General features: G+C 41.8%; 1 protein-coding gene across 1 annotated transcript in view; it reads right to left on the bottom strand.

Moving 5' to 3' along the window:
* Window positions 1-17,307, bottom strand: part of LOC126100767 (cell division control protein 45 homolog) — a 145,424-nt gene that overhangs the window by 103,185 nt on the left and 24,932 nt on the right. The window contains exon 5 of the mRNA XM_049911387.1: window positions 12,012-12,185. Within this exon, the coding sequence (XP_049767344.1) occupies window positions 12,012-12,185 (174 nt within the window). The remainder of the gene's footprint in view (window positions 1-12,011; window positions 12,186-17,307) is intronic.

Raw genomic sequence — 17,307 nt, 5'->3', positions numbered from 1 at the left:
AGGGTGCCGCCGAACCATAAACAAGACTCCCATAGTCAAGGCGGGATTGAACCAGGACTCTGTAGAGCTGCAGCAGTGTAGAGCGATCTGCACCCCAGTTGGTGTTGCTCAGGCAGTGAAGAGCATTGAGGTACTGCCAGCACTCCCGTTTAAGCTGACGAAGGTGAGGTAGCCAAGTCAATTGGGCATCGAAAACCAGTCCTAAGAATCGATACGTCTCCACTACAGTGAGTAGATCATCATTAACACAATGTTCGGTTTCTGGATGAACGGTATGATGCCGACAGAAGTGCATGACACACGACTTCACGGCTGAAAACTAGAATACGTGGGCTAGAGACCATGAATGCACCTTGTGAATGGCTCCCTATAGGCACCGCTCAGCAACATCAGTACTACAGGAGCAATACAAAATGCAAAAGTCACCCACATACAGAGAAAGGGAGACCCACGGCCCTACAGCTGCTGCTAGGCCGTTAATGTCCACTAAAAATAGAGGTATGCTCAATACCTAAATATGAGAGGTGGGGGGGGGGGGGGGGGTGAATTATGGGAGGCAACAACTTGGACACAGAAAGTACGGAGCAACAGGAAGTTTTGGATAAAAATCGGGAGTGGGACCCGGAGACCCCACTCATACAATGTGGCAAGAATATGATGTTGCCAGGTCGTGTTGTATGCTTTACATAAAGACGGCAACCAGGTGTTGACATCTGGAAAAGGCTGTTCAGATGGCAGACTTGAGGGACACAAGATTACAGCGGTAGAGCGACCCTGGCGGAAGCCGCCCCAACATGGAACTAGTAGGCCACCTGACTCCAGGACCCAATACAACCGTTGACACACCAAACATTCCAGCAGCTTACAGAGGACATTGCTGAGGCTGATGGGCCGATAGCTATCCATATCAAGCGGATTTTTACCTGGTTTGAGCACCGGAATGATGGTGCTCTACTGCTACTGCAATGGAAAGATGCCATCATGCCACATCCGGTTGAAGATGAGGAGATATTGCTTGTAGTCAGATGAGAGATGTTTAATCATCTGACTCTGCATTCAGTCCAGTCCAGGAGCTGTGTTGGGGCAATGTGCAAGAGCGCTGAGGAGCTCCCCCTCTGTAAATTGGTCATTATAGGGTTCACTGTGGCATGTAGTGAACGAGAGGACTTTCCTTTCCTTCCGCCATTTGAGGGTACAAAAGGGTGGGGAGTAGTTTTCAGATGCAGAGGCCTGAGTATAATGCTCAGCAAAGTGCTCGGCAATTATGTTTGTGTCAGTAGGGAGCATGCCGTTGATGTTAACACCAGGGACACCTGTTGGGGTCTGGTACCCAAAAAGACATCTGATCTTCGTCCAGACTTGGGAAGGTGACATATGGCACCCAGTGATCAACACGTACCTCTCCCAACACTCTTGCTTCCGTCATTTTATAAGCAGGCGAATGTGGGCACGGACCCGCTTAAAGGCTATTAGTTGCTCTAGAGAATGGTGCCGCTTATGTCGCTGTAGAGCTCGCTGACACTCTTTAATTTCCTCAGTGACTTCCAGCAGCCACCAAGGGAAGCGACTTCAGGCGACAACCAAGGGACTGTCTTTCACCTGGGGCACTCTAGAGAACGAGGGATCATGTTTTCAGCTGCAGAAATTATAGTTGTAGTGACCTGCTCAATCACAATGTTGATGGCACCAAGTGGGGGAGATTCAATGGTGACAGCAGAGGTGAAGGCTATCCAGTCTGCCTTGTTTAAGGCCAATATGGGTAGGTGTCCTTGGGCATGACACCAGGGGAGTGACAGGAAGATGGGGATGTCGTCACTACCACACAGGTCGTCATGTGCTCTCCAGTGGATAGATGGGAGAAGTCCCGGGCTACAAATTGATAAATCAACGGCCAAATAACTGCCACGAGCCACACTGAAATGTGTGGTGGCCCCAGTATTTAAGAGGCAGAGGTCGAGTTGGGGCAGTAAATTTTCGACATCTCTGACACAGCCAGTAAGCATGGTGCTACCCCACAAGAGGTTACGGACATTAAAATCTCCCAAAAGTAGAAAAGGTTTAGGGAGTTGATCAATCAGTGCAGCCAATATGTTCAGGGTTACCGCATTTCCTGCGTCGTCTGTATCTTGACAGCCACAGCTTCAAGAGGAGTTTGGAGGGGCACAGTTTCACTACTTACCGAGCTCAGGACATAAACACAACTCCATCTGACACTCTATTATATTCGCTACAGTTCTTGTAATATCCCCTGTAATCGCAAAGGGCAGGGGTCCGCATTGCCGGGAACCAGGTTTCCTGGAGGGCAATGTAGAAAGCAGGTGTAAAGCTTAACAGTTGACGTAGGTCAGCCAGGAAATGCAACACTCATGTAGGCAGTCTACGCCTCAGGGTCACCTGCTGCCATTGTGAGTCCCCTGGGGGCATCAGGGACATGCCATGCCCTGGAAAATTGTACATTGGCGCCACCAGTGCCAAGATTTCAGATGTACAATAGCTCATACGGTCGATTTGTTCGATGACCATATATGTTGTTTAACTGTTGATAAGCAAAGAAACTGTGCATCACATAATCCATGAGAAGTTTCATTATGGGAAAGTTTGTGCACAGACGGTGCCCAAGCATCTCTCGGAGAATCAGAATAGGGTGAGGATGGTGTTTGCCTAAATCATCTGTTGAGATATGTGGAGCAAGGAACGGATTTCACTGCTGCGACTGTGGCATGTGATGAAATGTTGTGCCACTTCTTCAACCCTGCTTTCAAATTGATGAACATGGAACGGTGGCATCTCGTCTCCCTTTGTTCAAAACCAGCCCAATCAGCTGCAATGGCTGCACATATGATGATCACTTTCTTTTTCAATGTAGAAAGACCTTTATCCATCTGGCTATCACAGAGTGCAACAGTTAATGATCAAAGGTATTGCAATACACTGCTAAGACTGAAATAGGCCATCAAGAACAAGCGCACGGGCAAGCTCTCAAATGGCATAGCGCTTCTCCATGACACTAGGTCGTGTTTGTAGAAAGATCCTACAGCACCTCCAAAAATTTCAATGGGAGGTCCTGGAATATCCTCCTTACAGCCCTCGTAACTCCCCTTCTGACTCGCATTTCTTCGGCCCCTAAAAAAAAATTTCTGAAAGCTCAGAGGTTCATCTATGATGAGAAAGTACAGGACACAGTGGAAAACTGAATCTGGAGTTTCTTTGCTGGAGTCATCCAGTCCCTACTGACAAGCTGGGATCAGTGTATCAACATCAGCAGCAATTATGTACTGTTGTACTGTTCCAAGTAAACTGTAATTATGATACTGTTTTTAAAATGTCTTTACATATAACTACAGCCTAATTTTCATTTGGACACACCTTACACTTGATGATGAAGTTGGTCTGAAAAAAATAATGGTTATGAAAACACCACTGTCATTAAACTAGTAACATTTTTAGAGCCAGTCAAAGAATCAACAAAATGCTCAATGGTGAGAGACCTCTGACAATAACTTTTTTTGTTTTGAGTGCAGACTGGAAAGTCACTGCAATGCAGCAGCCGGCGATGCAGAGGCAATTTTACAACAATCAATTTTTTCAATTATTGACAAAATGCTGTCACAATTATACACTCCTGGAAATTGAAATAAGAACACCTTGAATTCATTGTCCCAGGAAGGGGAAACTTTATTGACACATTCCTGGGGTCAGATACATCACATGATCACACTGACAGAACCACAGGCACATAGACACAGGCAACAGAGCATGCACAATGTCGGCACTAGTACAGTGTATATCCACCTTTCGCAGCAATGCAGGCTGCTATTCTCCCACGGAGACGATCGTAGAGATGCTGGATGTAGTCCTGTGGAACGGCTTGCCATGCCATTTCCACCTGGCGCCTCAGTTGGACCAGCGTTCGTGCTGGACGTGCAGACCGCGTGAGACGACGCTTCATCCAGTCCCAAACATGCTCAATGGGGGACAGATCCGGAGATCTTGCTGGCCAGGGTAGTTGACTTACACCTTCTAGAGCACATTGGGTGGCACGGGATACATGCGGACGTGCATTGTCCTGTTGGAACAGCAAGTTCCCTTGCCGGTCTAGGAATGGTAGAACGATGGGTTTGATGACAGTTTGGATGTACCGTGCACTATTCAGTGTCCCCTCGACGATCACCAGTGGTGTACGGCCAATGTAGGAGATTGCTCCCCACACCATGATGCCGGGTGATGGCCCTGTGTGCCTCGGTCGTATGCAGTCCTGATTGTGGCGCTCACCTGCACGGCGCCAAACACGCATACGACCATCATTGGCACCAAGGCAGAAGCGACGCTCATCGCTGAAGACGACACGTCTCCATTCGTCCCTCCATTCACGCCTGTCGCGACACCACTGGAGGCGGGCTGCACGATGTTGGGGCGTGAGCGGAAGACGGCCTAACGGTGTGCGGGACCGTAGCCCAGCTTCATGGAGACGGTTGCGAATGGTCCTCGCCGATACCCCAGGAGCAACAGTGTCCCTAATTTGCTGGGAAGTGGCGGTGCGGTCCCCTACGGCACTGCGTAGGATCCTACAGTCTTGGCGTGCATCCGTGCGTTGCTGCGGTCCGGTCCCAGGTCGACGGGCACGTGCACCTTCCGCCGACCACTGGCGACAACATCGATGTACTGTGGAGACCTCACGCCCCACGTGTTGAGCAATTCGGCGGTACGTCTACCCGGCCTCCCGCATGCCCACTATACGCCCTCGCTCAAAGTCCGTCAACTGCACATACGGTTCACGTCCACGCTGTCGCGGCATGCTACCAGTGTTAAAGACTGCGATGGAGCTCCGTATGCCACGGCAAACTGGCTGACACTGACGGCGGCGGTGCACAAATGCTGCGCAGCTAGCGCCATTTGACGGCCAACACCGCGGTTCCTGGTGTGTCCGCTGTGCCGTGCGTGTGATCACTGCTTGTTCAGCCCTCTCGCAGTGTCCGGAGCAAGTATGGTGGGTCTGACACACCGGTGTCAATGTGTTCTTTTTTCCATTTCCAGGAGTGTATAATGTTCTAATATCTCACACCTCCCCTGTCTGTGACATACACTTGTGACATAACACTAAGTATTTGGATTCATGGCTATGTTGTTGCATTTGTAGTATTAGTTTTTCGTTCACGATTCTTTTGATGCTGAAAAAATATAATCTGCTGCCGACTCATTTTTATTAGTCACCAATTGCAGAAAGGAAACAAAAAATAACATTTGTGCCTTCTTGTTCCAGTAGCAGTCATACTGAGTGGATGCAAGTCAGAAGCACATTCATAATTTTATAATGTTTTACTCAATATAGTGGCAAGTTAATGAAAGATTTGGTGTTGCATGCATTATTTCAAACATCACCGAAAACTTTATGATACTTATATTATAGGCTTTTTTACAAAGTGAAAACCAAGTACGGAAAGCAGATTGCATACCTGGAATAACAGAGCATTTCAGATTTGAGAGAGCAAGAAATGATGATGATGATGATGATGCTTACTACTACTACTACTACTACTACTACTACTACTACTATCCTGCAGCAATATGTATATAGCCAAATCTGGTTAACGAATTTCTGTCTCCTGTTCAGAATACTAGCACCAACACCAGATTACTGATGCAGGCTTACTATTACCACAGTGGCAGCATGGTGTGCCAACCTTTGAAACCACACTACTTCCCATGGTGCCCTGTATGATCACAGCATTCTCACTCCAAGCATTCACACTCATGTATGCCACATCCTAGTGAGAATTAGTGAGGGAAACCACCACTCTGCTGATATTTTATTTTCCAATCAGTCAAGAACATACACAGTTGATGGGTGATGGGTGACTTTAAATAGCATTATGGTTCAATTCAATCATGTCACTGAGCTGTTGGAACACCCACTGGATGGCTCCAGCACATCCACTGAGTGTCACCAGAAAGTACAAACACTGGTTACAGCTGGTGGGGACACACTGTGGCTCACTTCAGGCAGTGCAGCTTTCCAAGCATGGTCTTCCCTGTCGAGCCACCAGCATGAAAAATCGCCTACCATCACAATGCTGATGTGAGGATTTTGTGCCATGTGCCTCAACTGATGAGAATTTGGACTCAACTGGATTTGCAGCCTGCATATTACCTTGGGTTGGTATCGGCTCGGTTCCACTTGCATTAAATGTGAAACACAAAGTGCAAAATGACTTCTTTTCAATAATTCTGGATTTTGAGTTATTGTTTTTTAGATTCAGCATTAAATTACAGACAATAAAAAAAAATTAAAAAAAAAATAGAAAATTTAATTCCATCTCTTAACCTGAGTGAGTTACAACAGACTGAATATTTGTGATGGAAAAGACATGTTTTGAGATAATACTTTAAAAGTTTCACTTTATTACCATTGTTTAATTGGACATATTTAAGAAACAAATTCTGCATATATATTACCCATAAAATGTTCTTGGTCAAATGGTGCAGAGTTTTTTAGGTTAACATCACATATTACGAGATTAACCCCTTCAGACCTATAACACATTACTGTGTACATAAATCTAAAACCATGTACATTGCCTCTGATAGAGAGAAATTAGTGAACCCTTTGCTGCTTTTGTTGGCAGACTACTGGTATGTTATTGCCAGCTGCAAATTGGCAACATCTGAGGGCATTTATAATTCTCATATAAAAACGGACCTCTCACCTTGTTTGGTACTACTGCAATCACAAAATATTGTCTTTTTATACAAAGGTACTCTGAGCTTCTTAAAATGCCTCTTAAATTTAAGAGATGCTATTTTGTGGAACACTACATATGGAGCTGCAAGACTTTGAAAAGCAATTTTTGTCGGGGCAATGTTGTTTCCCCATAACAAAATAAGGCCCATTTTCAGAAGAATGACATTGATTGATTTTAATATTACTATGATTGCTTTTAATGATACTATTGACTCCTGTTGCATTCAAACAACTTTCAACATGAGCGTGTACAAAATGAAGTAAATTATTACCAAAAATGAAAATAGATTATGTAGACATCACTGAACATTTTTGCTTGTACTGAAGATTTTGCTTCTTTGACAAGAGCTGCCCTTTTCGTTTTCCATTTGACTGGAGATCAATTGTGTCAAATAAATTATTGTGTTATTAGCTCATTAGGAACCCATTGTGTGGCAGAACAATTGGGTTATGGAAGTCGTATGAAGTTTGTTAAAAGGTGGTCGTAGTAAGCTGTAGTGTTTCTATAATTTGTACAAATATTTTTCTACTCATTATTGACTAACCATCGTAGCCTCCATGTTAAATCACACTGCCAACTGAATGACAGTTGTGGTTTTTGCCAAGCACATATATAATAACTGCTAGCTGTCTTTATTGTTAATGTTTTAGCTATTGTGTTTTTTGGGTGGTCCCATTTAGACTAAATAATGTTTGGCAAGAGCAGGGCAGGCATTACCTGGAGGGGAAGTAATGGTTGTTGAAATCAAACCCTTTGGGAGAGCCACAAGTCCTACAAGTCTACTTTGGACATTACAAATTTGTTCACAAATACACTAGTTAATGAAGCACCAGAAATAATTAAACATAATTTACCAACACATAAAAGCATAGCAGTAAGTGAGATTGTAGAGCAGTTAGACTTCTTGCAATTTCATGACTTTATCTTTAACAGAAAAATTTACCAAATGGAGACCACTTAGCGATGGGTAATAGTTTGTTAAGTATATTGTCAGGTTTATTTCTTACTGACTTGGAAATTAACTTTTTTGAGAAATTCCTTGATATAAAAGAGGAAATACTGTATTATCACTAGTATGATGATGACACTATAATTTTATTTAGAGGCACTAAACAAGATTTAAATGAAATAACTAACAAACTTAATCAAATGCACCCAAAAGTTACATTCACAGACACACATGAAACTGATAGCTGTGTTAATTTCCTTGATTAACAGTTGCAGAAAGCCTACATATTTGGGAATCATTATTGGAAATAATTGAATCATACAACCCAACATAAAAAGTATATTTTTATTTAGCTTTAAACAGCATGTTACAGTTACCACTCACTGATGAAGAAAGTTTCAGAATTACAAACAATCAAAAAGCTGTATTTGGAACAATTCTCATGAAGTGACGAAACTGTACTGCGCTATAAAGAAAAACAATGAATGGACGGAACAACAACAATACGGGCAGATCAGTAGAAGGAAAATCAGAAAGACACAGAAAATTCCAAAGACAAAAGGTTAATGTCGAATTTCGGAGAAACATTCCCTTAGACACGGGAAGGAGAGTGTGCATAAGACCAAGTACTGTAATTCAGGACTATATTAAAAAACTGTTAAAATTTTCAGAGTACATACATTGGCCAAACTGGAGACTGTATAAAGATTATAATAAAGAAAATTTCAATTTAAATACCAATTGTACAGCATTTGGTAAACATTTGAAGACAACTATCCATACTTTTGGCAAGATTCAAGATAGCATGAAAATTAGCCCGATAAAGACCCTTTATCGGAAGAACTGGAAATTTTCATAGAAAAGAAGAGAAACAGACAAAATTTATTACATGAACAAAACAAATTTATTTCAATAGATTCTTCCAGTTGTTTGACAAAGTGCCAGCGATTGTCTGTTAAGACACAATCTTAACTACCTGCCATTTTATCCTTAACAAAATATTTTCAGAAGTGTCCCTTTTGAAGATGCATTGAAAGATATATTTTTAAGGACATTTTAATGTATTTTTTGAACAATTACTTTAACAGATATAGCAGCATAGTGAAATTTGACTAACACATGAATGATGTGTGTACATATACAAACATAAAAGTAGCAATTGACGTTTAAATTTGTATCTTCTATGGCAGTTTAAAGTATTTCATTACAAATGGTAGTTGTTTATCATAGTTTAAAAATGATGTGGTAACTGAATGAAATTGGTTTTTCATGTGGTGAATTCAAATCATTTTTGAGTCAGTCAGTAAAAAATATTCCATTATCTTTGGATGCAAATGGCCATAGACATCACAAAAACTAATATTATATAACCAACTTCATCTCTAAGATCTGTAATGTAATCACCCAACTTCTTTGACTGTATGTTATCTTAATGTAAATTGAATATGTTCTTTTACGTCACTCTAAGATTCCAACACTCTGTAAATTCCACAGTGTATGATGATGCTATTGTTAAATTGCCCAAAACCACTTCATAAAAAATACTGACTGTAACTTACGGCTATCCTACCAATTCAAACAGTGGTTCCTCAAACCTCTGGTAATTACTTTTTGGGGGGAGGGAGGGGGATTTCTTGAAAGAGCCAAACTGGAGTTTTAAAATCATAAGGATCTGAGTTGCTTGGACTGACAAAAACTGTGCAGTGTACTAACAAATCTGGGTAGATGGGTAATGTACTCACACAAATGTGTGTTATGTGATCATTTTAAAGGAAATGTAAATGACATCATATACCCACGATCTTGAGGGTATTTCTTTTATTTATAGGGTTAACAACAGGGTATTATGAGAATTAAATTTTGTAAATTTCTATAGAAGTGATGCCATCCTGTATTTTCTTTTATTAATGGCTGTATATTGCGGTTATTAGAAATTGTATTACTGAATTGTAAATGCAAACTGGGGGGTTCAACTCTTGATTTTGATCAGTCTTTTGAAATTTTTAAGTTGTTAATAAAAATAGTACCTAACTGCTGTTGCACAGCTCTCAAACTGGCACCACCACTCCTAAAATCACAAATAGTCTGCAGTTATATTTGTTTAATTAGGTAAGCAAATTCACATTTTTGTACCACAGGACTTCATTTTTTTTTTACATATGCATGGGTTCACTATGACTCAATTAGCACTCAAGTAATAATGCTAAGTTTGTTTTGTTTGTAGATGATAACAAACATTGCAATAAGTCACAAGTCAAGTACAGATTTAGAAATGGCTGCTAATCAAATCTTCACTGAAAAAGATGGTTTAAAGCTAATTCACTGTCATTAAACTTTGAAAAGACCCACTGCATACAGTTCAGAACCTGTACGAGATGTCCTTCCAGCACATGTATGGCATATGAAGACATGCAGATCGAAGAGGTAGGCAATGTTGAATTTCTAGGATTACAACTCGATAATAAATGCAGTTGGGAAGGTAATACCACAGAAATGCTGCAGCGCCTGAACAAGTCTGTACTTGCAGTGACAATAATGTTATGTGTAGGAGACATAAATACAAAAAGCTTACATACTTTCATTCTATTATGTCATAGGGGATCATATTCTGAGGTAACTCATCAAACTGAGCAAAAGTTTTTAGAACGCTAAATTGTGTAATAAGGCTAATTTGTGGCGTCAATTCAAGAACATTATGGAGACAGCTAACTTTGTATTCTAACCACTACTTCTTAGTTACTTTATTCCTTAATGATATTTGTTGGCAGTCATATATCTTTATTTTCAACCAATAGCTCAATACATAGTATCAATACTAGGAATAAGAACAAACCTATATAAAGACCTAAAATCACTCACCTTGGTCTGAAAAAAAGAGTCCAGTATTGAGGAACACAATTTTTCAATAAATTGCCTGCATCCATTAAAGACTTGGTTTCAGATAAAGCACAATTTAAACAGAATTTGAAAGACTTTTTGACAGGCACCTCCTTTTACTCTATAGTTGTATATCTTAAAGGGGACTGTTAGACCAGCTTAATTAAAAATGTCTGTTAGATTGCAGTTTTGACAGCACTTGGTCACAACAGTCAAGATTACGTAATTTGTGTACAGTAAATTTATTAAAAGTGCATAACTATGTTTCATTCTGATAGTGTACTAATTATGACAATATTAGCAATTCCAGTTTACTTTAATGTATTCACCTATTTCATAAATATCCTGACAAATGATCAGGGTAATGGGTATTACGTTCAAATGTTTATGCTGTTTATGTTATACTTTCTAACTTGTTCCGCACCCACAAGAAGCATCTCATTTTTGGGTCTATGGAATGAAAACTAAATCTAATCTAATTAAAAAAAATACTAAATACAAAACAGCTCCTGCTCTGCCAATCTCTTACACTTCCATTTTTCTATGAGTAAGAAAGTTTACACATACAAACCACCAATTAAATCATGAATGAAACTGAGGATATATTATTTAAAAGCTACTGGATTACAAGCATGGAACTTGTTGATGATGTTAATATACTGTACAGTTAATATCATGCAATTTTAATGGACTTTTGGGTGATATAACACCAGTAGCGAAATCCACTGCAGTTCTTTAATTCCTAGCAATAATTACAAAACAGTAACCTCATTGGTAAGGGCTGGCAATTACTGCCGATTGTACAGATCTTATGTAAATAAGGACAAATGATAAAATGTGTGTGCATGATTATGATATGAGATTGGAAGCTCAGTTGTCCATTCAGATACTGCCTGAAGAGCTACCAGCATGTATAGCAATTTAATTTCACGGTGCTCTTATTGATATTCTCAATTACATCAAGTTCTCCAGTTAATCACCAAAGCCATTTTCTTGATGAACCTACAAGAAATCGCAAGTGTGATCAACATTTGAATGTTGACTCATGATAATCCACTAATTTACAGTTAAGTGTTGTTCTCACGATTTTTGCCATTAACATCTCCACAGTCTGTAACTGGAGTTTCTGTCTTGCTAAATAAGACTCCTTGCAACTTTCTGGTCTTCCACAGATTTCAGTAAATTGAAAGCTATGATAAAACCTTCTATTTACAATGTTAGAATGCAGGAGCATTCGTTCTATTTATTACAAAGTTTAGAGTAAATAAATTTAAATATGCAAACAACATTTTTGTTTGTAATCAGGTGATTACCATTTCTATCAATCCTTCAATAAGATATAGTGAGTACTTTCAAAAAGTGTAGCTGACAATGAAACACATCAATGTCAATTTCAGTATAACTACATAAACTTCTTAAGTAGAAAAATGAAACAATATACTCACGGAACGACCATAGTAACTGAACTGTGTATACTCAAACATTATTCGGTTTCTATTTTCTTCCCATAACCTGCGTTCTCTCCTTTTGAGGATGGCTTCTTCCCCCAAACGCCTGCGTTTAGCCTGACGGGATTCCTCCTCTCCAGAGCCATCACTCTCTTCATTTTCTTCTTCTGACTGGAATGAATTTATTTGAATTTCATGACGGAAATAAACAAGAGAAACTTATACTAGCACTTCTCCTTTTTTAAAGAAATTTCCGCCATTTGACTGCTAGTTAATCACTTTTTTTACGCAATCATGATTTCGGATTTGTAGCTATTCTCAGGTGCATGCTGGATTATTAAGATAAGTCACAGGCATTATTAAAACAATGCCTGTGACACACCATCATTGGAAAAAACATTTTCCTGGACTTATAGGCCAAATGTCATATTACACGATAAGAGTAAATATCCAAGATACGTAATACTGATGACATTATGCGCAATGTGAAAACCATTCACAAACACTATGGCATATTTAGCAGAAAATATATTTCTATGACCTGCATTCATCACTTCTGTTCATCAGTTGGAATAATATCAGCAAAATTATGTATCTTGGATATGTACTCTTATCCTGTGAAACCTTAACTGGTCTATAAGATCAGAGATATTTTTTTCCGACGATGACATTTCGGAGACATGTCAGACTTATTTTAATAATTCAATGTGCACTGGAGAATGTTTATAAAGCCAAAATCATGACTGTCTAAAATAAATGATAAATTAACAGTGAAATGGCAGAAATATCTTTCAAAAAATTTTATATGTCTGGTCCTCCATGAAGGAAAGATCATTATACAAATACAAGGGTCATTTGAAAAGTAAAGAATGTTTTGTCTTAACACATGACTGTGTCCTAGCCCCCCACCACCACAACCACCACTGCCGCTGCCACCACCAATCACCCACTGACTTGGTACATAACCGCTTCAGTTTGATGGCAGCTATGATCCAATACGGCTGCTTACTGCTTAGTTGAGTGACTTCAAAATGTATGATAAAATTCATGATCCCACTAAGTGTGAGTGCGCAGTGTTATCTGCTTTTTAAATGCGCAAAAAATATGACTCATCAATATTTATAGTCAGATAACTAATGTTTACCGCAATGTGACAAAAAAGGCATTAGTTTGGGAGTGGTGTATCATGTTTAGGGGCAGACAAAAAAATGTTCACGATGACAATCACTTAAGCCGGCTGTCAGTGGTGACTGACAGACTCGATGCAAGGATTGAAACAAAAATTAAAGACGATAGGCATTTCACAATTAGTGGATTGCACTCATTTTTTCGAGACATTCAAGAACTATGTATATGAGATTGTTAGTGCAGATCTGGGCTATAAATGTGTGTGTGCCAGCTGGGTTTCTCGAATTTTGTTCAACGAATGCAAAACCAAATGAATGGTTGCTGCATTGACATTTCTCTGTCACTACAAAAAGGATAGCGATCAATGTTTGATTCACACTGTCACTGGTGATGAGACTTTGATATCAGGAAACAAAGTGCCAATCAATGCAATGGCATCATACGCAATCCCCATCGAAACCCAAAAAAGCAAAACAAATTTTAAGCACCAGAAAGATTATGGCTACAGTGTTTTGGGATCGTAAGGGTGTCCTGCTCATAGATTACTTACCTAGAGGTGAGACCATGAATGCAGTGGCCTACCGTCAAGATGATTCAATGACTTGGCCATGCCATTAAAAACAAGTGGTGCAGAATGCTTGTCACTGGAGTCAAACACCTACACAATAATGCATATCTGCATGCAGCAGGTATGACATAGGACTTGTGTCAGTGATTTCAGTTGGAAATGTTCCAACAACTGCTGTACAGTCCAGACTTGGCACCAAGTGATTATCCCTTTTCCCCAAACTGAAAGACTTTTTGAGTGGACAATGTTATGGAAGTGATGATGAACTTAAAGAAGCCATTAATCAGTGGCTCAACAACTTAGCGACAACTGAGTATGCAAAAGGCATAGAAAAGCTGGTAAAACGGTGTGACAAGTGCATAAATTTGAATGGTAACTACGTAGAAAAGTAGCTTGGGTATAAAATTGTATGTAAAACAGTTTTGTTTAATTACATCAAATAAAACTTTCTACACAAAAAAGTGTTCTTTACTTTCTGAATGGCCCTCATATAACCAATACAAATAGAAACTTATTCCAGCAGTTATTACAGATTACGTATTAGTCATAACAGCCTGTAGATTGAGTTATTTTGGTTGGTTGGTTTGTTTGGTGTATAAAGGTACCAAACTACACGGTAATCAGTCCCTTTTTCCTTACACAAGCAAAGATCAAGTTAAAAAAAACACCCACCACCACACCTAAAAACAAAACGAATGGAACAAACAAAAAACAGGGTAAACATATACCACAAGTAAAAGAAGGTGGTAAAACCATAGAGCATATGGTCTGGGCTGGCTGATCACAATAATAAAAGAGGATGAGCCAGCAACACTGCAACACATTAAAATGTCCACCCCAAAAAGACAAGACGAGATGAACACATGTAGGGAACAGACGATCCCCAAGACAAACAAATGCAAAGAAAGTGTGACAGAGTTAAAATGGAGGGAGGGTGGCAACCTCATAGAGAAGGTTAAATGCACACCCTTAGATGGTATGATAAAAAAAAACCTAACAAATAAAACGTAAAACTAAATTTGCTGTTGAGGCATTGTTGGCCAACACTGTAGGTAGGGTGCTGAGAAGGTTAAAAGTCTGCCACAGAGCGGCTAAAAGTGGACAGTCCACCAAGATGTAGACGACAGTCATATGTGAGCCACAGTGACGCCAAGGTGGTTCCTCAAGACTGAGAAGAGGTAACCATGTGTTAACCACGTATGGCCAATGCGAAGCCGGCAGAGAACTTCAGAGTCCATGCGAGAGGCCCACATGGAGGTCTTCCACACATTCATAGTCGCCTTAATAGCACACAGTTTGTTGTGCGTACTGAGATTATGCCATACCGTCTCCCAAAGCTGAAAAAAGTTGCCGCATAATAATGATAACAGGTCAGTTACAGGGATAACAATCTCTAGAAGTGGTTTCCGTGTAGCCCCGCCTGGCCAGCAAGTTCATTTCCTGGGATTCCGACATGGCCTGGGGACCACACAAACACCACGGAATGACTGGACTGTTCCAGGGCATAGATGGACTCCTGGATGGTCACTACCAAAGGATGGCGGGGGTAGCACTGGTCAATGACTTGTAGGCCGCTCAAGGAGTTAGTACAGAGAAGAAATGACTCGCCAGGGCATGGAATGATGTGCACAAGAGCATGAGAAATGGCCGCCAGCTTCGCAGTGAAATCACTGCAGCCATCTGGCAAGGAGTGCTGTTCAATATGTCCTCCACAAACATATGCGAAGCCAACATGACCATCACGCATCGAGCTGTCAGTGTAAACCACTTCATGGTGCTGGCACATGTCAAGAATCAAGAAGAAGTGACAGCAGAGAACTACGGGGTTAACCGAATGCTTAGGACCATGTGAAAGATCCAGGCAAGGTCTACACCATGGAGGTATACATGAGTGGACCTCTAGTATTGGCGGTAAAGGCAAGGACTCCACTTCGGACACAAGAGATCGGATGCAAACCGCAATCTTAAGCTCTGAGCAGTCCTAAGAATCGATACGTCTCCACTACAGTGAGTAGATCATCATTAAGATAAAGTTCAGGTTACAGATGAACGGTACAACATCGACAGAAGTGCCTGACGCGACTTCGTGGCTGAAAACTGGAATCTGTGGGCTAGAGACCATGACTGCACCTTGTGGATGGCTCCCTGTAGGTACTGGAAGAGCAATACGAAATGCAGAAGTCATCTGCATACATAGAAGGTGATACCAACAGCCTAACAGATGCAGGTAGACCATTAATGGGCACTAAAAAAAGAGATACACTCAATACAGAGCCCAGTGGGACCCCATTCTCCTGGATATGGGGGGAACTATGGGAAGCACCAACTTGGACACGGTAAGTATGGAGCAATAGGAAATTTAGGATAAAAATCATGAGCAGGCCCCCGAGATGCCACTCATATAATGTGGCAAGGATATGATGTCACCAGGTTGTGTCATAAGCTTTTCATAAATCAAAAAAGACGGCAACCAGGTGTTGGCGTCTGGAATAGGCTGTTCGGACAGCAGACTTGAGGGAAACTACACTCCTGGAAATGGAAAAAAGAACACATTGACACCGGTGTGTCAGACCCACCATACTTGCTCCGGACACTGCGAGAGGGCTGAACAAGCAGTGATCACACGCACGGCACAGCGGACACACCAGGAACCGCGGTGTTGGCCGTCGAATGGCGCTAGCTGCGCAGCATTTGTGCACCGTCGCCGTCAGTGTCAGCCAGTTTGCCGTGGCATACGGAGCTCCATCGCAGTCTTTAACACTGGTAGCATGCCGCGACAGCGTGGACGTGAACCGTATGTGCAGTTGACGGACTTTGAGCGAGGGCGTATAGTGGGCATGCGGGAGGCCGGGTAGACGTACCGCCGAATTGCTCAACACGTGGGGCGTGAGGTCTCCACAGTACATCGATGTTGTCGCCAGTGGTTGGCGGAAGGTGCACGTGCCCGTCGACCTGGGACCGGACCGCAGCGACGCACGGATGCACGCCAAGACCGTAGGATCCTACGCAGTGCCGTAGGGGACCGCACCGCCACTTCCCAGCAAATTAGGGACACTGTTACTCCTGGGGTATCGGCGAGGACCATTCGCAACCGTCTCCATGAAGCTGGGCTACGGTCCCGCACACCGTTAGGCCGTCTTCCGCTCACGCCCCAACATCGTGCAGCCCGCCTCCAGTGGTGTCGCGACAGGCGTGAATGGAGGGACGAATGGAGACGTGTCGTCTTCAGCAATGAGAGTCGCTTCTGCCTTGGTGCCAATGATGGTCGTATGCGTGTTTGGCGCCGTGCAGGTGAGCGCCACAATCAGGACTGCATACGACCGAGGCACACAGGGCCAACACCCGGCATCATGGTGTGGGGAGCGATCTCCTACACTGGCCGTACACCACTGGTGATCGTCGAGGGGACACTGAATAGTGCACGGTACATCCAAACTGTCATCAAACCCATCGTTCTACCATTCCTAGACCGGCAAGGGAACTTGCTGTTCCAACAGGACAATGCACGTCCGCATGTATCCCGTGCCACCCAACGTGCTCTAGAAGGTGTAAGTCAACTACCCTGGCCAGCAAGATCTCCGGATCTGTCCCCCATTG

Source organism: Schistocerca cancellata, chromosome 9, assembly GCF_023864275.1.
Source record: "Schistocerca cancellata isolate TAMUIC-IGC-003103 chromosome 9, iqSchCanc2.1, whole genome shotgun sequence".
Classification (NCBI taxonomy): Eukaryota; Metazoa; Arthropoda; class Insecta; order Orthoptera; family Acrididae; genus Schistocerca; species Schistocerca cancellata.
Note: the sequence above shows the minus strand (reverse complement) of the source record. Positions and strands in the feature narration are given on the sequence as shown.